The sequence below is a fragment of the Oxyura jamaicensis genome, chromosome 2 (assembly GCF_011077185.1).
Source record: "Oxyura jamaicensis isolate SHBP4307 breed ruddy duck chromosome 2, BPBGC_Ojam_1.0, whole genome shotgun sequence".
NCBI lineage: Eukaryota > Metazoa > Chordata > Aves > Anseriformes > Anatidae > Oxyura > Oxyura jamaicensis.
Genome location: NC_048894.1, coordinates 53,630,480 through 53,658,005, shown reverse-complemented (window position 1 = coordinate 53,658,005; position 27,526 = coordinate 53,630,480). Strand labels below are relative to the sequence as shown.

Below are 27,526 nucleotides of genomic sequence, written 5' to 3'. Positions count from 1 at the left end.
GGTCTCCAGGAGCTTGGTCTCCAGGAGCTTGGTCTCCAGGAGCTTGGATTCCAAAAATGCCATTCTTGCTAGGAAAGACCGAGACAAAGAAGGCTTTCAGTACCTCAGCCTTTTCCCTGTTCTGTGTAATGATGTTCCTCTTGTTGTTCAGCAGTGGCTCCATATTTTCCCTAGTCTTCCTTTTGCCACCTATGTGATTACAGGAGCCCTTCTTGTTGTCTTCTACATTCCTGACCAAACTCAACTCCATTTGGACTTTACGTTTCCTAACTTCATTCCTGGGCGCTCTAATGTTTTCTCTGCATTTTTCCCAAGGTTACCTGTCCTTGCTTCCACCCCCTGTACACTTCCTTTTTGTGAGTTTGGCCACTTCTGCCTGACCTTCTGCTCGTTGGGATGGACCATTCTTGACCTTGGAGGTGCTGATCCTTGAGTATTAACCACCTTTTGTTTGGTCCCTCTTTACTCCAGGGCTTTTTTGTTGAGAATAAGTTTCAGAATTGAGCTAGATGGGATTTCTAACATGCACCTCTTTCTTATCACTTCAGTCATAGAAATGACAGAAAGAGACTTTTACAAGAGAAGCTTTTTTTTTTTTATTACATCATAATAGAAAAACAGGCTACCCTGTGTAGTCCCTCTGCCATTTAAGGCATCTGTGTATAGAACAGTGGCATCAGAGTTCATGCAAGCGTTGATTATTGCTGTTCTTAAGATGATGGAATATTATTTATATTCCAAGTTCTGTGCAGTATTAAAATCTCAAATTGTATGCAAAGGTCTTTTCCTTCAGGTTTGTGCATGTATGTGAATGTCTTAGGGGAAACTTAGGCCCATCTTAAACACTGATTATCACACTGTATACCATGCTTATACATGCAGTGCTGCTTCAAGTGTTGTTTTTTTTTTTAAATCTTAGGCTTTTTTTCTGTTCTTAACTCTAGGCCTTCACAGTCTTTGTCTAAAGAAGTCAAGATGCTATATGATTCAACTTGAGTTTCTAGAAACTTATCTTTAGTTGTTCTGTCTAGCTTGCAGTTGATTAAACTTTTAGGCCTTTGCCTGTATGCCTTTTTATTTTTTTTTAAGATGTTTATTTTTTGTCTTTGTACTTTTTAGGTGCACTGAATCTCAGTCCTGATGCCCCTGACTCCCTTTCAGGAGAAAGACAATCTACAGATGTAAACTGGGTAAATAAAGATAGGAAAGAATCTAACAGTAATCAGAGTAGAAGTGGTTTACCATTTTCTAGTCTGTCTGAAAGAGCTACGGATTATGAAAACTCTTCCACAAAGCATTGTGGTGTTTTTAATCCTGAAAGTCAGTATGGGAATTCTCAAGACTTTCACCAATATTTTGGTACCACTAAAAGTTCAAAAAATCGATACTATCAAAGCCAGAGGTGGCACAGATCAAGAAATGATAGCACATGTGCTAGAAATAAGGTCAGACAAAGTACTACTGATAATGCTGCAAGTCCAGGAACTTCAGATGCTGCAATGGTACATGGAAGAAGAGCACCTCCTAGAGGATATAATGACCTCCTCTCTTCAGAGAGTGACAGGGAAGTACCTAATGCAGATAGCAGAGGAGCAAAGCCAAAGAAAACGCACTTGATGCACGCATCTGGAAGAGGTTTCAGGGAGAAGGGAAGGCAAGTACATGAGCGAGAAAAGAGAATAAACTCTAAACAGAAAGTAGAGCTGTTTGAAAATGTCCCATCGTTGGATTTGAGTCAGTCTGACTCTTCAGAATCATCTGTTGGAAAGGCATTCTGTGAGGCACCAAACGGTAGTGGGGATGAACAGAAAGGTTACAATTATGTAAACAAAAGATATCCCCGGAAGCCTGTGTGGAATAAACCCCCAATGGAAAAAGAGTGTCAGAGAAGACATGATTCTCATCGTAGTAAAAATACAAAAGTAAGTAAGAAGTCTTCACATGCATATACTCCAAAAGATAAAAATGAGAGGAAGAAAGAACTCTCTGTTTGCAAAAATGATGAAAACTTGACCAGTGAGAGCAAGCATGAATTGTCTGACTCTGTAAGATGTAATGGAAGAAAGTTCCTGCTGAAGGGGGATCAGGTATCTTCCCTTCATTTCAGCTGGACCCAGTACTGGAAGAAGCAAAGTGATATACCAAAAAACAAGGAAACTCATACAGGTAAGCATTCTGGACTGTTGTGTACTATGGTATTAAAGATCAGGCATTGTGTTAAAACATATGTTGTGGGTGTTCTGAACGTTGGGTCTTGAGAGGGATAATTCAAAAATTGATTTTATAGAGGAAATTTTCTTATGTTTTATGTAAGAGAAGGAAAATCCCTGGTAGAAGAATAGCATTCTTTTCCTAACCGGATTATTTTCTTATTTTTTTTCAACAGTAGTACCAAAAGGTAATTAGAAATCTAGATACTGTTTTTGGAAGTTGGGAGTAGAACCATGTGCAGTTGTTGGTGAAAAGCACACCCGTAAGTTTTCACTGCCTGAGTGAATTTTGTGGCAACTCATACAGTTAGGGACTTAAAATCACTCAACAATTATTGTCACGGGCAAAAACGACTCAGCATAGGGAGATTAGATAAATTTATTACCTATTGCTAACATGCTAGAGCAGTGAGAAACAAACAAACAAAAACACCTTCCCCTCATCCACCCTCTTTCCCCTCTTCGCCCTGGGCGGTGCAGGGTGCCAGGGAATGGGGGCTGTGGTCAGTCTATAGCATTTTGTCTCCACCGCTCCTTCTCAGTCACTCTCTGCCCCTGCTCCCCATGGGGTCCCTCCCAGGGGATGCCGTCCTTCCCGAACTGAGCCTGCGGGGGCTGCCCACAGGCAGCAGCTCTTCAAGCACTGCTCCCACACGGCTCCGTACCACGGGGTCCATCCCCCAGGAGCAAACTGCTCCAGCATGGGTCCCCCATAGACAGAAGCTCCCCCCAGGCCCCCTGCTCCTGCATGGGCTCCTCTGTGTGGGAGACAGGTCTGGCCCAGAGTCTGCTCTAGGGGGGTCCTCCACAGGCCACAGCCTCTTTCAGGTCAGCCCCACCTGCTCCACTGTGGTTTTCTCCATGGGCTGCAGTGTGGAAACCTGCTCTGCTGTGGTGCACCATGGGCTGCAGGAGGACAGTCTGATCCAACCACCGTGGTCCTAATCCACAGGCTGCAGGGGAACTCTGCTCTGGCACCTGGAACCTCTCCTCCCTCTCCTTCTTGCTGACCTTGGTGTCTGCAAGGCTGTTTCTCACTCTTCTCTCTCCCAGCTGCTGTAGTGCAGCATTTTTTTTCCCCTTCCTTAAATAATGCTCTCACAGAGGCGTAAACAGCATTGCTTATTGGCACGTCTCTGGGTAGCAGCAGGTCCCTTTGGAGCTGGCTGAAATTGGCCCTTATTTAACGTGGGGCAGTTTCTGCATTCTTTTCACAGAAGCCATCCCTGCACCCCCCATGGTACCCAAACTGTGCCACATAATCCCAATACACACTTGCAATTTTCCAGACATCTATAGTCATGCTCTCAAAGTCATGTGTGGTACAGAACATCTTGAATTAGTAGTCATTTTTCTTCTGTCATTTGTTATTGGTTCTAACTTCCCTTGTAAAAACTATGTGAAAGCTATTTAATAAAGAGATTTACAATTCTGTGGTCAAGTATTTCTGAGATACATTTGATATCTTCGACTTGGTGGGAGAGTTAATCTGGCAGAACTGAAGTTATGTGGTACCTTTGTTATAATTGTGCATCTAACTCTGTTTTCAGGCTGTTTCATCTTTCATTTAGAATTCTTGCTTTATTTTCAAGATCGTTTTTCAAATTCTTTCATTTGGCTCAAAAGACCCTATGTTTAAGCTGTTGTTTCCCAGCAATTCCACTCCTAAAGCAATTTATGAGGGTCTGGTTTATATAATGCAGGTACAGCACTGTTTGTATTTGTTTTGTGGTCTTCCAGAAATAATGATGGAAATTAAATTTAAATTTGAATGAGACTCCTCCAGTTGATAAGTTTCAACATTTTTGTTGTAAACTTTATATTATACATATGTAAATGATTTATATGTAAACTTTTATGATTTCATATAAAATATGTAAAACCTCAGACTTGCAGGCTAAGAACTATTAACTCTTTTGTAGGATCACAATGATTGTTGTTTGTCAACAGAAATTGTTGCCACTTTTATGCAAATCTTGTACTCCCTTTCACTGCTCTTAAACTAGAGAAATTAGTACCAAGTGTTTTCCAGGGGCAAGCTAATAATACCTTGTTCAGAGCCACACAGGAAAAAGAAGTTCTGTTAAAATTACATGAGATCTTGGAATTTATTTTTTTCTTAGCTAGTTGATGTTTTGTATGTAAGTAACATATTTTATTTGCAGGGTCCTTGATTGAGCAGCTGACCACAGAGAAGTATGAGTGTATGGTATGTTGCGAGGTAGTGCGAATAGTAGCCCCTGTGTGGAGCTGCCAAAATTGTTACCATGTATTCCACCTGAATTGCATTAAGAAATGGGCAAGATCACCGGCTTCTCAAGCAGAAGGTAGGTATTTTCTCTCATATGTACATTTTCTCTCAAATATGTGTGGTAGTAAAAATTTTTGTTTTCTATGTTGGAAAATTAGTTCTAAATGGTGTCTAGTAACTGGTAACTAGTGGTTACCAGTTACCACTAATGGTGTCTGGTAACTAGTAAGCCTAAAAATATATTAAGTCAGAAATGTGTTTTTCAGGGTTCTTTGGATACTTCATATAATCCTCTTAACTGTTTTGATTCTTTCCAGTATTGTGGTTAAAATTGATTTCTGTGTTTGGATATGTAAATACAAGATCATTCAATCATTTCTTCAAGGTGCAAAGCTCTGTCTGCATTTTTACACACCAAGAAATCTCATGTTCTCTCATCTGTGCTTGATTTAGAAGTCCAACAGAAGCAGTATTCCAAGTTGTCTGCTTTTAAAAAGGATTGAAAGGAATTGCATTGCTAATGTAATGGCTAAGTATGCTGTACAAAATCATAGTGTAGGGAATCCCTTGGGGTTAGCGTACTGGCTGTGGGAGCAGCCACATAAGGTGCTTGCAAGTTTACAGCACTCAAATAAGTCTTGGTAAGGAAATTGAAGTTGGTCTTGAGCATATATTCATACATCATCTAAATTGATTGGTTAAGAGAAACAGTGAGGGCTAATTGGCTTGTATTGATATAACCAATTTGTGTCCAATAGTGCTTTCACAAGTGTCATCACAGGACATGGTTTAGTGATGGTACTCAATATGTCAAGTTGGTGGTTGGACTCGATGACCTTGAAGGTCTTTTCCAATCTAAATGATTATTCGTTCCTAGCCAGATTGGTACTGAATTTGGAAAACATCGTCGTAATGTTGCTTTCCTTACACTGCAGTCAACATCTTCATGAATGTTGTCTTCCATACACTGAAGTCCTTCCATTGCTACCAACCAACACCTTCCTGAAAAAAAAGCAAGAAAACTATTATTTAATAAAATACCTTTAAGCATACTTTAATAGAGTCTGTGTCAATAGTTAGGTGTAGTCACCATTTAAATAAAATATATTATTCTCATTTATAGAGCACTAATTTATTCAGGGTGTGAAGTGATATGTAACTGGTCTTCTGCAATACATGTAAAATCATAACAGGAGACAACGATGAAAAGAAAGTATAGGTGTTGCTTAAGTCTGTGGGTGGTTTTATTTTTTTTGCCCATTTCCCACATTTTAACACTTTTTTCTCAAATCTTCAGATATGGTGAAGACTGTCTATGTTCTGTGAAGTAGATTGTCATCTTATAACAGGGAACATGATAACAGAAGTACAATTAAAAAAAAAGTTCTTGCTTCTATATAACGTATGAGTCTGTCAGGTCAGATGAAGTACCACTGGTGTGTTTATGTTGATACTGTAAAAACTTTGCTTTTGTTAACCTGCTTTCTCACCACTTACTCTCACATCGTTTCCTATTGTTTTTCTGTACTTATTCTATGCTCACCAATTAGCTCCTTTAATTACTTCGTCACTTTTATCTTTAATTTTTTATCTACAGATGGTAATAGCGGTTGGAGATGTCCAGCTTGTCAGAATGCTTCTACACAAGTTCCTAGAATTTACACTTGTTTCTGTGGTGAGTTTCTTGATGCCTTTCGCAAAGAAAAACCGTTCCGTCCTTTTGATTCTTTTTTTTTTTTTTGAATTCTTTTTTGTTGCACCTTTGCCTATGTCCTTGAAATTAACCTTGTTTAAAACTATTGATTTTGGAAGGCTGCTGCACAGAAAATCACACCCCTGTATGTTGCTTAAAACATCAAAACAATTCATAATTTATATATGCTTTTATATAGTTATATAAAAATACTTAATAGAATTGGGCTTCTATCCTAAAAGCTTTCCTTCTGTAGGAGGATTGAAATAACCTGTATCTTTTATGTCTGCTTTTGTGGCCAGGATACACCAAAATAATATATAACTCAAGCATACAACTGATGTTACTGTAAGAAAACAAGAGTGACTGTATGAATGTAACAGTTTTGTTACTTATGTTTATTGGGGCGCATACTGGTTAAATAGAAAAGAGCGTTAGGACTATTCAGACTTCTATGTAGATACATGTTTAATGAAAAAGGTAGATGAAATTGAGTGCAATATCCACGAAGCCATAGGTATATGACAAGAAGTGAGAAGTGAATGAGGTTACTTAATTGCATACATGTAGATAGATTGTTTGGGATTTACACCGAAATTGGTGTTGATTTCATGTAGCTTTCCCTTCCTTCAGTAATTGTGGCAATAGAAATTTTCACCCCACTTCTTACCAAATAGCTTATTTTGGAATAGAGCCAATGAACTTAACTTAAACTAAATTTACACTGTCATAGGTAAGAATTTTACCTGAGATTCTCTTTCACTAAATGGTTCAGTGAGTCAATTAAGAACAATGCAATTTCAGGTAAGACATCTGGAGTTCTTGTTATGACAGTCATTTGAAATGTATGAAATACTGTTAGTACAGGGTCAATAACTGAGGTAGAATGACTGTTCTGATTCCAGATGAAAGTTTTACTTTTAGGACAGGTCATCCATCTGTTAAATAAGAAAGATTCTGCCTAGGCTAAGTTGATTTCTCTTTAGACTGTTACATAATTTTGGAAGATCTACAGTATGAACCTCAGGTTGTCCACAGGGTCAATATTAATAGAGCACCATGTTGGAACATAAACCTTTATACAGTAGATATTGATGATAGATAGGGCATTTGGACCTAACCAGCTGCTTATGGAAGTCTATCTTGTATATGCTGCAGAATACTAAATTTCTGTTGAGTGTGGTCAAGCCTTGTGTTTTTTTCTTGGTGGTGGTGTTTTTTTTTTTTTGTGTGTGTGTTTGTTTGTTTTTTTCCTCTATTGCATGGGGGAAATTTCTCGCTTATTTTTCTTCAGAATCTTCCAATTTTCAGGATATTCCTGGTGAATAAAGGCCATCCATGTTGTGTGCTCATACTTCTCTAACTTGCTACTTACAGCATAGGTGTACTAAAAGAGTTATGTCACTAAAAAATGTATTGGTGTTCTTAATTGTTGCAGTTCTAATTTGTAATACTAGTTCAGTTGCTTCTCTTGCAGACAGCCAAATTAGGTTTGTCTTTGTGATGAAGTGTTGTAATTAACTTTAACCAGGACAATCATCTCATGCTCTTAGAGCTACAAGATTTGCTAAGCATATGTCAGATCAATTAAAATGTAGTTTCAGTGCTTACCTGAAAGCCTCGTATATTCCATGAGTATAACCTAAAGGATTTATCACTTCTTGTTCAAGACTTCCCATTCATGAAAACGTCAACATTTAAGGTTTATGCAGAATCTGCTTCTTTTTAGGGAAGTCACTTTTATAATTTGCAGTCATTTCATGCTGCCCCCATTCTCCTTCTCTGTACTAGCTATATCTTACGTATTGGGAATGGTATCTTTTTTTACTGTGTTGAGGCAACAAGGGGGTTGAACCTTTTAATTTTCTTACCTACTATGCAGTCTGATCAACTAAAGGGACCTTTTCACTTTCTTGTGTTTTGTTACTTTAGTTTGATGTCAAATAACTACCTAAGCACCTGCTGAGAGCATAGGAAGAAAGAATTTTCTGGAGCTTGATCTTCCTGTGGAATTTACTTTTAAAGATACAGTCAATACACGTTTTTGACTTTGACCTTTTTTTAGGTAAGGTACACAATCCCGAATGGAATAGAAATGAAATTCCTCATAGCTGTGGGGAGCTTTGTGGAAAGAAGAGACAGAGTTTGGACTGTCCACATCTTTGTAACATGTAAGTGAATGTCATGTGACTGTTGAACTTCAGAAAACTTCTGAAGATTGTATTTGAATTCTTCTTGACTGTAGGATATGCCTACAGGTGTATCTGGTATATAGCTCAACTGAAGCTTGATAGAAATGGAGGCTATTTGTGGTTGTGTAAAGTGAATTCATATCAGAAGATATACAGGAGGTCAGATGCAACTGTTGTATCAACATTTCAATCCTATTACAGGAGCTGAACCTGCTCTGTAACTTGGTTTCAAGAACTTTTGTTGAAGTCAAGAAAATAGTGAATAAAAGTAATTTAAATGTGTCTACACCAGAGATTTTAGGTGCGTCTTTTCCTGTAATGGAGCGTGTATATTTTAATCTAAATAGCAGTGGTTCTTGATTTGACTGAAGGTCAATTTACTTCTATTCTTTGTTTTTCTTTTTTTTTTTTGGCTTGTAAACTGTTGAGGTTTAGAAGGCATCATATGTAATGCCTTTATCTGTTTGTTCAAACCACCAGCCTATTGAAACAGAATCCTTATGGAGATTGCAATCAGTGTATGTAACTTGGATTGTTTTTATTAACATTTATTTGTATAACTCCATGAAGACAGGCAAAGACCAATTTTATTTTCAGTTTCGGATGTTTTCCATAGGTCTTTTTTAGCAGTGTGAATGTAATAGGGTATCCACAAGATTAACAGCATTAGGCCAGCTTTTTCAATATACAAACGTTTGCTTGTCAGAAAAATTGTGTGTTGTTCTTAGTGTATCTGTCTTCATCTGACATACATTAAGATAAGTCTGTAACGACAGACTTATCAACAGCCTTGAGAGCATTTGAAAAAGATCTTACGAAGTCAGTAACTGAGACTTTCTCTCTATTCTCTGTACTGGTTTAAGCCTTCTTGTGAAAGAAATCATCCGTGCTGAAGACAGAGAATCAAGGTTCAGTAAAAATAAGACTATGATTGCACTGAACAGAACTTAATACTGAGGTCTTTGGTGTCTGTGTTTTGTTTTGTGTTTTAGAATAGGACTTCTGGGCTGGCCAGTTCTGGTTTATAAGAATTGCTCTGCATGCTAGTTGCTATATTTGCAAAAGAAGGGGACTGGGAGTTGGCTAGGGAAGAGCACAGACAAATTAGTTCAGTATAATTTTACAAACCTAGGCTTGTCTGTGCCTTACAGAGCTCTTAAATGCATAGGGGGACCATCTAGTGTTCACGTAGGAGGAGAGATCTGCTATTCAAGTAGAGGACTGGCATTTGTGACACTTGCAGGAAATTGCAGTTGCTGATTAGAAAGAAAACTGAGGCAGACTCGCCACATCTCCCATGTAGGTAACACACCATTACACAAGGGGAACAACAGCTCTTATTGGCAGAGTTAGAAATGTTGAACCTAATGACATGTGCATCTCTTACTGAATTGAAAGATAAAGCCACCAAGGAAAAGATGATAGTTCATAGAAAAGTTTTGGTCTTTAATTGTTGATTATGGAAGAAAGAAAATTGCTAATGGTTTGGATATGTAATGTTTGAGGAATGAACACAGTTAAATTGATGCATGCCTGTTGCTGAAGTATAAAATGCTAAATATATAAGTAGCAATGTTACTATTAATTTGACAGCAGCAGGTTTATGAAACTTTTCCTTCAACATCATCGTCTTAAAGTGTTTGAGACTTTTACAGCTGTAGCCATCATGTATGATGTTTTCAGAATGTATTACTCCATTTTTAAAAAAAAGTATTTTTGGGTCATTGTGGTTTATTTCTGTAGGAGTGTCATGAAGTTTGAATTAATTGTGCAATTCTGTTTGTTTTTTATGACTTATTTTTAAGCTTGTGCCATCCAGGACCTTGTCCTTCATGCCCAGCCTTTGTGACAAAAACATGTGAATGTGGACAAACAAGGTAGAAAAACTTTTTGCATAAACAAAAGCTTATGTAATAATAGTTTATTAAAAGTTTATATAATGCTTTTTCTATATTATAGTTATTTAAAGTTTATATTATATAGTTTCTTCTGAGCTTCAGCTTTTTTATGTGCTAAAATCAGTTGGAGACGTTTATATTAAAAGAAAAAGCTATTACTTTTCATTTTAAGAAAAAAAAGTTGGGACATGGAGCAGAGTTGTCCAAGCAGTCTGAGTTGATGTGATTTTATTTTTTTTTTCAGTCACATTCTAGTCTTTATTTGCTTTCGTAGGAGATCCAGTGAAAGAAGTAGAAAAAAGCTCACACCTTTTCTATCCAAATTGAATGTAATTTTGAGTTATTCCATTCCAGAACTAAACAAAAACCTATTTCTGTGTTAGCATTCTTAGTCTAGAAGTGTTTTTCAGACTTCTACAATTATTTCTGAAAGTTTGAATGTAATATTAAATCACCTTAATTATTTAAAAGAAGTTGCATCTCTTTGTGTGGAAGTATTTGCAGTTGAAAGCACTATATTCAGTGGAAAATGGATTAATTGTAGGTTACTGAATTTAATTTATATGATAAGATTACTTCTTCATTTTCTTGTTATTTCTTGCAATTAACATTTTAACAGATGAAACAACCTTGAACATTATTTTTCCCAAGTGCCACCAGGTTGCAGTTTTTTTTTTCTATAATACTGCATTTAACATTTAAAACTTGGTTCTAAATAGATTTTGTCATATGTATTGTATCAGCATCCAAGATGCACGGCACCTCAGACTTCAAGATGTTTTAAAGTTACTATTTCACATATGCATTTTGCAGGAATTGTGTAAGATAAGTTTGTTAGCAGGCCAGAATGGAAAGCAGTGTTCCTTTACTTCCCCCGCCCCACACGCACTTCTTTCTTGTTTTTTGAATTCTAGCTCTGCTTATTTTATTTTTGACATGTACACATGAAGTCATTGATGCTATCAAGACATTTGATTTGATCTCTTTGGTATTACTTATTTTTTTTTCCTTTTCTGGAGAAGCCTTACGATGTGTTTTGGTCATATGTGATTAATCCAAGAAGATGCAAATGGGTGAAGTCAGTTGTTGCAACTGTATCAAGACCAGTAAATCATTAAGCTTTAGAGCCATAATATTTTACAATAAAATGCAATTTATGTTATTAACCTTTGCAAACTTCCTATGCATAAAAATAAATAACGGGAAAAAAAGGATAAAATATATTAATGTAAGATAAAGATCGCAGGGGGTTGTTGTACCTTTACTCGATTAAGTGACTGCAATTGATGTGAGATGAATTCAGGCCACACTGAACTGGACAGGGGATAGTATTGTTCTTTCATTGCAAAAAGTGTTTCTATAGACTGCTGACTCACTATTAACGGCCATATCACTATATTCATTGTGCTCAGTGGACTTGAGAACATTTATGCTATCAGGAAGATGTCTGTGATAAAAATACCTGCTCTTTTGGCCAAATGCATAATCATACTTAGGTTCACGTTAAAGGGTTTGTTTTTTTCCTTTTTGTTGAGAGAAAATTCTGAAAATTCTGCTACTGTTACAGTGACATGCTTTAGAAAAAAAATAGCAAATGGGACAAATGGGGTAATATTTCATAACAGTTCATTAAGTTATGTGCCTTTTCAAAGGCTTTGTTATTTTACTGAAACAGTATTTTGCTTTTTAATAAATGTTCTATAGTTTTAAGGTAGCTAACAGACTGTGGTATCATTCTTCTGCAGTCATTCAGTTCGTTGTGGCCAGTCAACAAAAATTCATTGTTCTAACGTATGTGGAAATACTTTAAATTGTGGTAAGCACAGCTGTACCCAGGTGTGCCATGCAGGAAAATGTTCGCCTTGCCAGCTAACAGTACAGCAAGGTAAGTAAAAGAATGCCTTAAGCATATCCACTCATGATAAGTATACTAAGAAAACAAGAGGGGGGGAAAAAACGTACCAAGAGACAAGTGATTTACTGAAAAAAAATCTATTGGTAGAATATTTAAAAATTGTAAAAGTTGTTAGAATTGCTATTTATTTAACGAGGAATATAGACATGATTAGAAGAATTTTGAACTAGAAGAACGATGGTTAGGATGCTGGAGCACCCTCTCTATGAGGACAGGTGGAACTGGACTCCATTAGATTTATAAGTCTGAGGAGGGACTAAAGTGTTTCAAGAGGTGATAGGAGGTAATCAAACAGACAGAGCCAGGCTGTGCATGGTAGGGGGAGAAGGCAGTAGGCTAAATTGAGATGATGTAACTGCTATAAAGATTATTTTTGTTCTTGAAAACTTTTTTTTTTTGAGACCCAACTGGGTAAAACTGTGAGTAATGTCATTTTACCTCTGACTCAGCTTTAAGTGAGACCTTGGATTGTGTGACCCCTGAGGGCACTTTCAACCTGAATTATCCTATGATTCTACTTAATTTTGTGACATAATTCCAAGACTTAATAGTACATGGAAAAATAATAGAAAGAATCATAGCGTAACCACATTTCAACAAGCTACTTGTGTTTTGATCTTGAATGACAATTATGTTGTCCAGGTATGTTTGTCAGTATAAAAAAGCATTTTTTTTTGAACAGTTTATGTAGAAAATGGTAAATTAATTTTCTTGACATTTGAGGTAATACTAGGTAATAAGGTATGTATATGTGTACTGCTTTAATAAATAAGCTTTTTGTGCAAATAGAGCTTTCCATTCAGCTTTTTTTCTCCTTGTCAAATAAGAGGAATTTCATCTGCTGTAGGACTGAGAAATCTCTGTTGCTGAATTAAATCTAAAGAAGAGCAACTTCATTGTACTTCTAAAAATTGACTGATAGGTTTCCCAGATTTTCCTTTTCGTATTAGTTGTATTGCTGTGTTTTGTCACTGGTACTTTATGTTGTTTTCTGTGGAATATTGCTTTCTTTTAGTGTGTTACTGTGGAAGCAACTTTAAAGAAGTATTGTGTGGGACAAAGGAAGAATTCTCTGATGGATTCGGGAATTTCTCATGCCAGAATACATGTGGCAAGTAAGGTCACTGTAATTTAGGCTTTTGAAAAGAAAAAAGTCATTTTACTCACACTCAATGATTGTGTCACTCTTAGGTAGTTTGCCTTTTTCATTTTATTTGTTTTTGTTGTTGTTATTTTTGTTGTTTTTCCAGAAAATTAAATTGTGGGAGGCACAACTGTACACAAATATGCCATCCTCAGCCTTGCCAGCTCTGTCCACGACTTCCACAAGTAGTGTATCGCTGTCCCTGTGGTCAGACTCCTCTCAGCAAGTTACTGGAACTAGGATGTGTTGAACGTAAAATATGCACAGATCCTATCCCGTCATGTGGAAAAACATGTGGCAAACCTCTTTCTTGTGGTAGCTATGGTAATTAGATCTTTCTCCATCAGAATATTCTGAATTCTCATTTAAAAAAAAAAAAAAAGAAATAATTTCTGTTTCATTTCCGAAATATTTTTTTAGTGATTTGGGTTTTAACAAATTGAGTGAGAGAGATTGTGTTTGTTTGAAGTCATACTTTAAAATGAGTAAATGTGTTTGTCTAGAATCCATTAAACAAAATTTAATCACTAGTTACTGTTATGTGGACTTCTGTATTGGTAGAGGAAGAGAGTGGTAGGAATTTCCAACAAGTAATATTTTCTGAGGTCTCTTAAAAGCCCCCCTGAAGTCTTTGTGGTTCATGTGAAGACTAGTAGAAGCGAATTATTTTGATTTGTTAGTAAGCCTCTAATAAATACTCATTTATTGTGGCCACAAAGTGAAACGTGGTGTTGGGCCACAAAGTGAAACATGGCACTAGGCAGTTGGAAGGAAGAAGTTATGTGGAAATTGAAGCAAATTGGTACTTCAGTGAGTGCATTAGGTAACTAAAGTGTAATTAACTGTGAGATTGGATGAAGAGCTCTAATTTTATAAGGCCACTTATTTAGTCATAAATTGCTACACTTGTAGAGAGTCTAGTGCTGAAAAAAACAAGGGCTTGTTAATGATTGATCCATTCACTCTGTCCAAAGACCACAATTAGAGAGGGAATGGGTAATTTACATTTTACTGGAATTTCAGTTACCTTCATATTTCACTTACTAGGTTATGCATGGGAAGTCATCCCTTTGGGATGAAAAGGAAGAAAAATTTGTATATTTAAAATTCCTGGAACTTGTGTAAGGATATTACCACGCAGGGTTTTTTCTTTATGCCTTAATAAAACATAACAAATATGTATACATTTTCAATGTTAATTGTTGACCTGAAACTTTAGTCTATATATTCAGGATTATAGAGTTGAAAATAATGGCAATGTAATGGCACAATACATAAAACAATGTATTGTGAAGTCCTTAAACTTTTTATGCCTGTCTGAAAATGTTATTTTTTAGAAACCCCGCACATAAGCATAGTATTTGTGACCTGTGATGCTCCTAATAAACTCCCAGTTCCTGACCATGTAATTTATTTCTTTAATTTTTAATCTTTGTATTTTCACTTTGATAGAGTTCGTTCATACATGTGAAAGCCTTTGCCATGAAGGAGAGTGTAAACCATGTTCTCAAACATCAAATATTTATTGTAGGTGTGGCTTCAAAAAAAAGGTGAGCACATATAAAGGTTGACTGTGGAAGCAGGTGGTCTTTGATGTTTTTTGATGTTGTGGAGAAAAAGGAGCTGAAGTGGTTGAGGAAAAGGAAGCTCAAAATGTGCTGTGCTCTGTGACTCTGCATTGTATTAGATCTGATAAACATATGTTAACTAGATTATACTGTGAAGTGATAAAACAGACAACTTACCTTGAACACAGTTTTTTTGGAAGGATTTTTATAGCCTTTATGTAGAATTTTCTTTGTTTAAGGTGGCCGTAAAGCCCCATAATGTCCTGTATTATTTATATGACACAAAGAATGATAGTTTTGCCAGGAGTAATGTAAACTGGGAGAAAGGTAGTCTAAAATACTAAGCTAACTACAACTGTGTAGCAATAAATAGGTTGTAGATTTGTTGAAATATTTTGAGAGATTATCAGTTTTTATTGGTCTCCTTTCTTAGTACACTTATGTTAAGGACCAGCAGACTGTCAGCAACTGTGCTATAATAATTAATATATTTTTAAACTGGGCTACAGTGCGTAACCATGGCTTTGAAATCTTTGCGTACTATTTCAGGAGCCTTTTATTTTCATGGTGAAGTCTTTTTATCTACATAAAAAGCTTTCAATTGTGAGAGTTGACTTTTTTTTTTGAATCAGGCTTGCATTTTGTGGGACGGTTCGACAAAGTACAAGTTTGTGTATTTTATTAGTACTCTCTAGAAGAGCTCTTTTGCTGTCCTCCATGCAGGTTTCTGGTTTAATAGGACAATCCTGTTCCTATTACTTCACGGCATTACCTACTGAATTAAGTGAGGAATACTAAACTACAAGTTCTTGTTGGTGTTGAATCTATAAGGAAAAAAGTATAGGTCAAGATTGAAAGTGAAAATTGAAATGCGATATGCATAAATTTAAGATTTTTTTTTCCAACTTTTGTTCCTTTCTCCTATACGTGTTATGCTCATGATTTTTTTTTCTGTATCACATGTGACTAGGTGCTTTCTAGATGAGTAAGTTTCAATTATTTCCTTTGTTCTAATGTAATTGTTCCCTGTTTGTTTTCTAGGAAGTCCCATGTGCTCTGCTCAGGAATAAAGGTATTATAATATGTTAAATATGTAATATGAATTTTTTTCAAAGTTTAAAAAATGAGATGCAGTTCATATTAATTTTGGTTTTGATTCAAGAAGTTGGCAAGTATCTGATCAATACTGCTGCTTTTATCATTACTTCTGTGTCAAGTTGGTCATTTCTTGGGATGCTGCTAAATGTCTTTCCCTTCTATCTATCTGTTAAACAAGGAAAGATTTCCCACACTGTTTGACCTTGAACGTTCCAAGCAAGCGCTGTTTCAATTTGAACAGTTTATTTCTATTCAACAGGTTGCCCCCTGGCATCCTGCTCCTCTTTGCGTCATCTTGTACAGCTTGGATACAAAGTAATGATGTTTCTCTGTTCTTGTCCAAATTCCTGTAGAAATGGAAGCTTTCATTCTGCTTCATAGTTGCGTGTTGCTGGTCTTCATATCTGAGCTCAGTAGAGAGTTTGAATTTGGCACTTAGGGTATTCTGGATGTAGCATCTCAAAATTCAGCTCAATGAGGGTGAATTTGAAGAGAACCACTTCATAGAAGAGTTTCCAGACAGCACCACTTCTATGGAGAAAAGCACCAACCTACATTTGAGTGAGGGAGGAGAGTGTTTTTTATATACTTTGCTATTAGAAGTGTTAGTATCTTCTTATTCACTTTAAGATAAATATTAAGCTAATCTCAGAAACAAGCAGACTGTTGGCAAGATTTAATCTTCATTTTTCAGTTTATGACACTGATCTTGTATCTCTGCAGTATATTTTTATCTTGGATGTTTTTTTTTTCTATTACAGAATTTTAGATGTCGTAACTTCTGAGCTAATTTGATTTTTTCTGATATTTCTGATATTCTGTTCAATTGTCCAGGATTTTCTTTAGCTGTTTGTTCTTCTCTGTGTTGATATACTGTCTCCAGTTTTTCATTTTCAAATTTTGATAGACTGTGTTTTATGTTAAATAGACATCTTTTTAAAAAAAGAAAAGAAAAGCTCCTGAAACCTGTTCTGAAAGCTCTTTGGCCTTCAACCAAAGCAGGAGTTGATCTGGGGATTTTGTCTTTGTATCAAACTGACTCTAAGATTATTTTGTCAGCATCACTGACTGGAACTCCTTGAGAATGGCCTTGCAAGTTGGATTACAGCAGCATTTCATGCAAAGGGGATTGCTAGGGCTGATAAATAGGTAAAGATGTCACAGTCTTGCTCTATGTAGAATTACTGCAATATTGCCTCACAAACACCAAATGGCCAGTCATAGGGAGCACTCTGTTATCTGCTGATCTTGCAGGTGATCAAGAGAGGTCATTTTAGAGGAGGGAAATGAAAGGAAGGATGGATGGATGTTTCCAGCCATTCCCACCACTCCAGACATCACCTCACTCGTGGAAGAAAGCTAGGAGACCTGGAACACTAGTTTAACTACACCACAGTAGTAATCCTCTGTATCTAGCTGAGCTACTGTGGAAGGAGGTCACTAAATGTTGTCTTTGTTGCATTTCCTGTCCTTTGTGATGGTTGTTGGCTATCCAGAATGGTGAGGATACTTGCTTGGAGAAGTCATAGCTATTGGCCACACGTACAAAACCTAATCTTTATGCTATCTAACCTCAAAAGCTCTTTGAAGATCCTCAATATAGGGAAAACGTTTACTTGATGGACCCCCATCATACTGAGGTACTTATTTACAGGATAGTAATATGCATATTTCCGAATTTGAGCTTTTGGCTATGAAGGCTTTACTCTTTCGAATTCAGAAGTAATTGCTCATGTTACCTATAGATGGTGATAAAATTTCTGTAGTGCCAGTTTCATCACTATATCAGCAGTAGTTGTATTTCGCTGATATTTTCACTCTTTACACCAATTTAAGCGGTCTTAAACTGTATTTGGGATACTTCAGTGTATCAGTGTATCCTATTTTGTGTATTCTGTTTGCAGATTTTATGGTATAAAGAATAATGTGAAATAAACTAGTCTGACTTGTTCTGCACTCCAAAATCTTTTTGAACAAGTGATTAAATTTTTGCATGCTGACTTACTCTTCATTACTGTCTTCTAGACCAGGTCTTGCAACAGCCTTAGCATAATATTGTAACTTCAGCTTTTGTTCTCAGCATGAGTAAAGAGCAAATCATGACTTATGTTTTTTTTTTCTGTAACAGCTGCAATTACATTCATGTGCGACAAGCGATGCAACAAAAAAAGATCATGTGGACGGCACAAGTGTAATGAAGTTTGCTGTGTGGTAAGTGCATGTGTGGTTTTATAAAACTCTTCATTGTGAACTGTGTTTGTTTTTTGTTGTGAAGTTGAAAGACTTCTTTGCCTTTGCATCCTTGCATTTTTGTGCATCTTGTCTATTTCCAGTACTAGTCATGCTCCAAAAGTTTGTATGTACACTTATTCTGCAGCATTTATTTTAAGTGTATCTTTTTAATTGCAAAAACACATTCCATGCAAATGCAGTGAAGGTGCTTTTTGTTGGTCTAGTGATTCTACGGAAAATGGAGAAAGGAGGGATACCAGTTAATATAAGAACTATAAGCTATGATGCAGCTAACTCTTAGCAAAATCAACTTTAAAAATTGTGCATCCCTGCTGTAATGAATAAATGTATGGATCAGGCCTAAGCTATTTTTTGCACTATACAGTTTTGAAAATTAGAGAATCAGAATGGTTGAGGAGGTTGGAAGGGACCTCTGAAGGTTGTATGGTCCAACCCCACTGCTCGAGCAGGGCCACCTAGAGCTACTTAGCCAGGATCATGTCCAGACAGCTTCTGAATAGCTCCAGTGAAGGAAACGTCACAGATGCTCTGGGCATCCTGTGCCAGTGACCTGTCAACCTCACAGTGAAGAAGCTTTGCTAAAGTTCATAGGGAACCTCCTGTGTCTCAGTTTGTGTCTCTTGCCTCTTGTCTTGGCACTGGACGCTGCTGAAAAGAGCCTAGCTCTGTGTTATTTACACTGTATTTTTGCATCACTGTGGTTGGCAAAAATAAGTATCAGAAGTCTTTGGCTCAGATGTACCTGAAAGGAGCAGTTGTCAGCAGTGTAATTTTTGATGAAAATTTAAATAGCAAAATGAGAAAACTTGGTGTGCCTAGCCATTTTTTTCCCCTTTGTATATTTATTTTCCTTTCCACATTAGAGTTTCAAAACTAAACTTACTATTCAAATATCAGTGCATTAAGAACTGGTTCCTATAGCTTTTTTGCTGTTGTTGTTTTTAAGTGTGTACTAATGTTCAGAGGGAACCTCCTGTGTCTCAGTTTGTGCTCATTGCCTCTTGTCCTGTCATTGGGCACCACTGATAATTATTCTTAATCATCAACTTCATACAGTGTCTGGCTTAGTAAAACACCTTTTAATGGCTCTTCATTCTTTTTAGCTTGCTGAAAATATGAAACTTCTTTGATTATTTTATAGAAATACAGGCTGGAATCTATCTCTAGACGTTTCCTTTCTCTTGAGAGTTTTGCGTATGTACATGTAACCACATAAGCCATTGTTAGCCACTGATTATTGTACTTGTGTATGTATTCTTCTGTTCCTTGTCTTGGCAGACAGAAATCAGTTTTAGTTGGTAAAATTTACCACTTCTCTGGTAAATATCACTGCAGCAAAGGCTGCCTTTGACTTTCCTTTTCCCAACAAGACCCTTTTTGTTACTGGTGAGCATGAGGTCCACCAGAGCACCTCCCCTCATTGGCTTCTCTGCCACTTGAACGAGGAAATTATCAACACACTTCAGGAGCTTTCCGATTGCTTATGTCCTGCTATGTTGTACCTCCAGCAGATTATCAGTGTTCAGGAGGTCCCCCATGAGGACCAAGGCCTGTGAATGTGAGGTTATTCCTATGTGTCTGCAAAGGGTCTCATCCACTTGTTCTTCCCAGTCAGGTGTGCTATAAGACACCCACTATAATGCCACCTTCACTTCTCTTCCCTATAAATCTAACCCATAACTTTTCAGTTGTCCCAGTGCATCCTCAAGCAGAGCTCCATGTATCCGAGCTGCTGTGTCACACAAAGTACAACTCCTCCTTGTCTCTCCAGCCTGCCCATCCTAAGAAGTCTGTATCCCTTCATTGCAATATTCCAGTCATGGGAGCCATCCCATTGTGTCTCCACGATTCCAACAAGATTATAGTCCTGCAGCTGCACACAGGTCTCTATTTCGTCCCCTTTATTCACCAGTGCGTGTGCTTCGGGGAGGTATCCCAACATATTAAGTTCCCAGAAAGGATTTGAGGGATTTCTTGTAGGCACTTCCTGGTTTACATGGAAGTGCTGGAGTGACCCTGCTTCAGCCCCTTTTTTTGTTGATTATTATACCTTCCTTTCACATCACCCTATGCCAATTTCTTGTCAACCTTGTCTGTCACTCCCTCACAGGGTTGATGCATTACTCTCTCCCTCCCCCATCATTAGTTTAGGCGCTTATAGGCAAAAATCCTATTGGATCGTGTCTCTCCCAAGTAGATACTGATTTGCAAACAAGGTCCCATGATCACAGAACCCAAAACCCTGATACCAGCCCTAGTTCTGCAGCCAGTTATTGAACTCTCCTTTTAGTGCCTTTCTCACACCCATACCCCTTTGCCAGCAGGAACAGTACCTGAGTCCACATACGCTTCAGTACTGCCCCCAGAGCTCTGTACTTACTTCTGGTCCTGTCCAGCTTTGCCCTGGCATTTATCACTTGTGACAACATGGAATAGCAGTAGGCAATAGTATTAAGAGGCACTCCCTTCACAATATCCAAGATTAAGGCCTGCAGCAGGCAGAAAACCTCTATAGTTGATTGGTCATCTCAGCAGATATGTGCCTCTTTGCCCTGCTGCAGAAACTCACCCATTGCAATGACTTGTTATTTCTTCCTCATGATTTTGCAGTTGCTGTATTATGACCTCACAGAGAAAAAGAAACCCGTGGATTTTATAGTTTAATTCTAATTTTTTTTTGCCTTCCTCTAGGACACGGAACATAAGTGTTCTTTGGTTTGTGGTCGCAAACTCAACTGTGGGCTTCATAGATGTGAAGAACCTTGTCATCGGGGCAGTTGTCAAACCTGCTGGCAAACAAGTGTGTTAAGTACAACAGTGCATTATTTTTTATATATTATAGAAATGTATTTGCTTAATTGGTCAGAGGTAGACATAGCATCTGGTCAGAATTTATCAGAATCTGAAGATCTGCAGTTTATTCTCATTGTTATGTTTTTTCATAGAAAAGACGGTTGCTTTGTTGTATATGAGTTCAGTAACTGGATTTTAATAGTTAAAATGAACTACAATAAAAATATTAAGTTATATATCCAGCAATCACTTAAATTTTGAGGAATCATACAAGGAAAATAAAAGTTTAGAAAGCATTTCTAAGTAAAGGGAACTCTTATGTTCAACAATGAAATAACTTCTATAGTTCCTGGAGTATGTAGCATGTTTAGGTGCTTAGAATCAGACTTTCCCAACTTGATAGTTCAGTGATTTTTCTCTAGAAAGGACCATCTGAAGAAGTAAGAGATACCAGTTGTGTGTCTTAGGCTTTCTGGTCATAAACTAGATGGTGAAATTACTACAGAATTGCTACAAATAGATTGACAGCTATTAGGTACTAATTTCTTCTGACTGCTGAAGTATTTGCACATCTGAGCTGGCGCAGTAGCTTTAAGTGTGTGTGTTCTGTTAAAAGCTGTGTCAGTTGAAGACACTAGTTTTCCACAACTGCTTTTCTCCACTTGATGTAGGAAACCATATGTTGATTTCACTTTTTTTAAATAGGTAGATAATATAAGTTTTATGGTTTTTGGCCTGAGGCAGACAGAAGAATGCTCTTGCATTTCCCTCAGCTAGCAGAATCTTTAGATGATCTGGCACATCTTTATATGTGGTAACATTTTCATTTTTTTCCTCAATCTTTTAATATGGTTTTCCCCTTTCTTTATATAGATGTGCTATATCATGTAAATTAAAAACTATGAAATATAGACTTTGAAAGTTCTGCAGGAAGAGCCCTTTGTGGATCATTCAACTTGTATCCATGTTTTCACTCAGTAATGCTCTTAAGAAATTCTAAAGTTTTCTTTAAAACCATCATCATTAAGTCTTTCAGCTGCTAACTCTAGATATATTTTTGCATCTGTTTTAATCTAAAATAAAGACAGCAGTACAAATCTTGGGGAAAATAAATAATGTCAGCACTGGACAGGTTTCTTTAAAGGTTGTTAGGTGTTTGGATTTGCCTCTTTGGAGCAGACCTCTCTGACCTCCTCCCCTTTGTCCTGATAAGTAGCTAGGTAAGGAACATTTGGTACTGATAAAATTCTTCACATATCAATTCACATCAGTAGTAAGCAGCCAGTGTAGTTGTCTAATGGTCAGGTCTTCTAGGGGCCTTTTTATCTGATCCTTTATTTTCCCCAGTCAATGAGGGTGTGAGTCTTTGCTTCCAGAAGGGTATAGGGTTTTTCAAGAACTTGAGAGAGGGACAGCAAAAGCCCTGCTCTTTCCCATGCTTGCAGAAAACCTGTGGACATTTTGAATCTTCCAACTTTTTCCTACTTCTTTCCCTCCTTCTAACCCTTAACATTTTATTCTCCCCAGCATTCTTGCTTGTTTCTGTAAGGAGATTCAACCACAGAATCTCCTTAGATCAAAACTGTGATCCTTTCTATTAACTGCTCCAATGTAAGACACACGGAAAAAAGGCTGGGACCTGATCTGAGATTTTTACTGACTGAACAGCTATAAGAAACAACTGGGCGTAAGAAACTGCTGAATGTAAGGAGAAAAAAAAAAAAAGATGAAAAGCTAACAAGAGTTTCAGACAGTACAATGAGGAATGACTGGCTTTCATTCACAGATGTTAAGGTGAAAGGTCACTGAGCTTCAGAGAGGAGGGGAGTACTGGGAACTCTTTTGGGAGAGTTCCAACATTAAGTTATCATGTAATGCTTGTATGACGCAGCTAATAATGCCAGAAATAGCAAACTTAGGTATAGATGTAGAAAAAGTGGGACCAATGGGGACAAAACATTGCTGTAGATCATTTATGTAGAATAAGACAAGAAGACAAAAGGAGGAATCAAGATGAATGGAGGGGAATGGAAGTACATGCATGGGAGAATAGAGAGAAAGCGAGATAAAAGATAACAGTTGCATGTAAGAACCTGCTTTGCAGTGCACCAAGCGAAACCTGTGCACCTGATGACCACTATCTATCCCATCCTAGGAATAAGATCTAGTATCTTTGAGTATACTCTCATCCTATTCTGCATAAGAGATTTAAATGTCAGCAACTGGAGGCTGTGGACTATGGGAGCATGTAGTCTCTGTGCTAACAACTGGAGAGGCAATAGTATATGAGAAGTCTGTATGCTAGCAGCTGGAGGAAGGGGATCAAAAATTATAGGGGCCCCTCAGTCTGGGTGCCAGTACCTGAAGAGACCTGGGTATGTGTGCTTGGGAGAGATCTTACTTCTGGAAATACCCAGGACATCAGCTAGTGACTGTGTGTGTCTGGGTATGCATATTAGGCAAAAGTCCATGAATGTGGTGTGCATGTGAATGTAGAGTGTGTGCGTTTGTGTGTTCACCAGTGAACTTTAATCCTGATGAGCTGGAGAGGAGGAAGAGGACTTGGCTATTGATTTATCTGTTTATGGAAATGTTGATGTTTAGTAGTCTCTGTATTAGTCTGTGTGTCTGGTAATGTTACTGTTGTGTGTATAGTGTGTCTGTCTCTGGAACATTTGCTCAGTCTTGCTACAGGGTGTACCTGTATATGTTTTTAAACAGGTTTGACTTTAGTGGAATCTTGGAAAGGAGTAATCCCCTCGTTCCCAGAATCCGTTGGATTCAGCAGCTAGATGCACACATCTTCAGCTTGGAATTGTTATCTTCAATTTTACTGGCCTGTTATTCTGTTACATCCTTCTACCTTCTCTCTTACTGTTCTTTCTGATCCACTATCTCTTTATTCCTTTATAGATCAATTATATTCTCTTTTTGTTCTCTCATCTCTTTCTGTATGACTTCTGATACTAGCATTTTCTCTTACTATGCTGTTTTTATAAAAATCTGTAACAACTGTAGTTTGTGCTTCAATCAGTCTCCTCAGTTTCTTTAAACTCCGAAAAGCAGCAGTAAACTGGTTAATTTTTGTGCAGAATTAGGTGTTGTTGGGATGGTGTATTAAATAATTTCTATTCCTTTGTTTATTTTATGAATGAGATTTGGAATCTTGTGATAAGATTTTAAAAATCTGTTTCCAAAATAAGGAAAGAAAAAAAAAATGTATTTGAAAATTGGTTTTGAAGTATTTGGACAGGTTCTTAAGCTGGTTAAGAGTATCCAAGTAGTGCTAAATGACATGAAGTATACAGAAGAGATTCTAGGCAGAAGTCTACAGTGTGGTGTCCTTTCAGTAATTTATCTGAAATGTTCCCAGTACTGTGTGGACAGTACAAAGGACAAAATCTGACCACAGGTGTGAGAAAACTTATAAAGAAATTTCAGAGTTAGGAAGAGAGGGAAAGCAATCACAAAATTTGGATGATGGGCTTTCAGAAAGGGACCAAAAGATATCTCCATGTTTTTAAGTGAAGGATAAAACCTGAGCAGCTTTCAACTGGATAGGAGCATTATACCTGCTCCAGTTCAAAATGTTGCTGTCAAAGTATCCAATGTCAAAGTATATAGTCCAGTTTTCTTGTAGGAGACACAAAGGCTAACAATTTCATTATAGTGGTGATTAATATCAAAAAAGAAGCTAGAGTTATATGTTTGTATCTTTATTTAAAGATTTCTCTTAGTAGAGAAGTGCAAATACACATACATTAGGATATATTTCTTTTGTGATTTGCTTTTCCAGGTTTTGATGAGTTAACTTGTTACTGTGGTGAATCAGTGATTTACCCCCCTGTCCCCTGTGGCACTCAGCCACCAGAGTGTAAGAAAACATGCACCAGGCCACATGACTGTAATCATCCAGGTAAGTTAGGTTGTTCATTTTTAAAAAAAAAAAAAATACTAAAATTGTAGTAAAGCATACATGGGTCTGTTTGAAAACACATTTATCTTTTATTAGCTGTTTTTGCAGTAGTTGTGAATATTTCCAAAAGTTAGTACTTTGAAGTCAACCAACTAAAAATTTGCCACAAGTAACAGTGATGTTACTTTTGACTGGTAAAAACATTGGATTTTTCTTTCTGGTCCAGATGGCGACATTTAGACATTAATAGTCACAACGCATTAAATGCTATATTGCAAAGATTACGTGTTCTCTTGAAACGGTAGGATAATCTGGTGAACAGTTTCTGTTAGAATGACATTGGTGGACAGAAAAACATACAGCACAGGTTGAACAGATACATGTTCTGATGTACTCTGTCTAATAGTGTAATCCTGCTCAGAAGTTGCAAATGTTTTCTATTTTCTACCATTTAACTTGGAAAATACAGAAGAATATTCACCTAAAAATCTGCTATCATAATTCCTAAAGAATATTTTAAAGAACACGTTGTAGTTCCCATAAAGTACTGGTACTGAAATACCAACTCATGTTTAGATAGTCCTTGCACTCTCTTTTAAGGCATTTGACTGAAGTATGGTAATAACTGTTTTTTTGTTGTTGTTTGTTTGTTTGTTTGTTTGTTTTTAAATTTTCCTGTACCCTGTGGCTGCAGTGTACCATTCATGTCATAGTGAGGAGAAGTGTCCACCCTGTACCTACCTGACTCAGAAATGGTGTATGGGCAAGCATGAAGTAAGTCTTAAAGTTTTTTAGTACTAAATAATGTGTAGCTTGAAAATACTTACTAAAGTTCAGGATGCGCTTTTATGTGTATATAATTTACAGAATAAGCATTTGATATTTCACTTTCTCTGACTGTTTGTTTAGCTTCTTTGAGGTTAAATATATTACTGGAGTTTGTGTTTAATGTGATTAAATTGGTGAAGTCTATCTGCTATATTGGACTATGATATAAATAACTCAGTCTTAGTTCTAATATATTTTAGTATTACAGTTCTTGCATAGGCAATGCCAAATGAAGGTGTGAACAGTAAAAGTGCTTTGAGATTTGCTTATGTAATTGTTCACTTTTAGCTGTCATCTTCTTTCTTCCCTCTTTCAGCTGCGAAGTAATATTCCATGTCATCTCACTGATATTTCCTGTGGACTTCGCTGCAATCAAATGTTAAAATGTGGAATGCACAAATGTAAAAGAATCTGTCATAAAGGAGAATGTCTTATAGATGAAGAGTGTAAACAACCTTGTGTTATTCCAAGGCTATATTGTAATCATCCCTGTATGGCTCCATGTCATCCTTCTTCACCCTGCCCGACAACATCCTGCTGTGCAAAGGTTGGGTGTCCAGAGAAAATTCATTGCCCTTCACAACCCTCCCAGGACAGAAAAAGACTAAATTGTAAACAATTTGTAATTGCAACAGGTTGATCTTCACTGTGAATGTGGAAGAAGAAAGGAGAGTATGATTTGCTCAGAAGCATCTAATACATATCAAAGGTTTGTACTATGATAATTATTTTACTTCCTTTGCTGGACTTAGGCAATTTGAATTAATTTCAGGGTTGACTTAATATTTTTAATTCACAAAATTTTTCACATTTTTTTTGTCCTTAACACCTACAATTTCTTTCTCATCCTTCTGAGCTTTCATACCAGCCATGCTGTCCTGGAACACATTCGTCTTTTCACTGTTAGTCTATAACTGGTGGTACATCAAAGCTTGAATCTCCCATCCATGGAACTCTGATTCAGACATCTGAATGTAGGTGACTGCATATAATATTCCCTGTGTGATTTGCTGTCTTGGTTCCACTTAAATGTTTGATGGAATCTTGTCAATACAGATGATGGAAGCTAAAGAGTGGTAAAGCTGAAACAGCTAAATTTAGGCAGTTGAATAGCTTTTCATATTCTGTTGACTGTAATGAAAGCTTTGGCATCTAAAGCTTGGTTGTTAATATGCAAACCAAGTCCTACTCAACTCAATTTTTTGCACTAAATTTTTTTCCAGATCCTATTTCTAACCTTTGTTGTTTTATTTGAGAGGGCAAAGAACACACAAGGAAAAGAAGAAATAAAGTGGGACTTTGGTACTTATGAAATGGAAATAGCAAAATAAGGATGATAATAATAAAGAAATCTTATTCTGTGGCTGTGGTAAAGAGGGAATCAAAAAGCTAATTTCTCTCCACTTGAAATGCAACCAAAGTTCAGCTCTTCATCCCAGTTGATAGGAGAGGGCAGTCACAGATTATTCCTGTCTTCCAATGAAAGCTTCCTAATGATTATTTCTTTTTCTTTAACACTTTTCTTTGAGGACCTGATAATAGCCCAGCTGAGGATGTGCTGCTTTGTTCTTACTGAAAACTGCACAGATTTAAATTCTTCCAAGTTTTCTCAAAAATGTTACTGGGAGCATTTCACTAACAAAGCTCAAAGCTGTTTAATGTCATGAGAAGAATGCCCAAGGGAACAGAAAAGGGACTGTGCAGCTCTGTCTGTATACACAATATAGCGGCTGTTGAACTGTCATCTAATGGCCTGTTGTTTGGTCA

The 27,526-nt window shown here is 37.0% G+C and overlaps 1 protein-coding gene across 1 annotated transcript in view; it reads left to right on the top strand.

The window, feature by feature from the left end:
- The window catches only part of NFX1 (nuclear transcription factor, X-box binding 1), a 53,272-nt gene that overhangs the window by 9,072 nt on the left and 16,674 nt on the right, over positions 1 to 27,526 (top strand). Inside the window, exons 3-18 of the mRNA XM_035316141.1 lie at positions 1,120 to 2,166; positions 4,376 to 4,537; positions 6,059 to 6,136; positions 8,220 to 8,325; positions 10,152 to 10,223; positions 11,990 to 12,129; positions 13,175 to 13,274; positions 13,410 to 13,627; positions 14,756 to 14,853; positions 15,913 to 15,943; positions 18,098 to 18,180; positions 20,914 to 21,022; positions 24,812 to 24,931; positions 25,626 to 25,705; positions 26,076 to 26,306; positions 26,395 to 26,468. Coding sequence (XP_035172032.1) covers positions 1,120 to 2,166; positions 4,376 to 4,537; positions 6,059 to 6,136; positions 8,220 to 8,325; positions 10,152 to 10,223; positions 11,990 to 12,129; positions 13,175 to 13,274; positions 13,410 to 13,627; positions 14,756 to 14,853; positions 15,913 to 15,943; positions 18,098 to 18,180; positions 20,914 to 21,022; positions 24,812 to 24,931; positions 25,626 to 25,705; positions 26,076 to 26,306; positions 26,395 to 26,468 — 2,749 coding nt within the window. The remainder of the gene's footprint in view (positions 1 to 1,119; positions 2,167 to 4,375; positions 4,538 to 6,058; positions 6,137 to 8,219; positions 8,326 to 10,151; positions 10,224 to 11,989; positions 12,130 to 13,174; positions 13,275 to 13,409; positions 13,628 to 14,755; positions 14,854 to 15,912; positions 15,944 to 18,097; positions 18,181 to 20,913; positions 21,023 to 24,811; positions 24,932 to 25,625; positions 25,706 to 26,075; positions 26,307 to 26,394; positions 26,469 to 27,526) is intronic.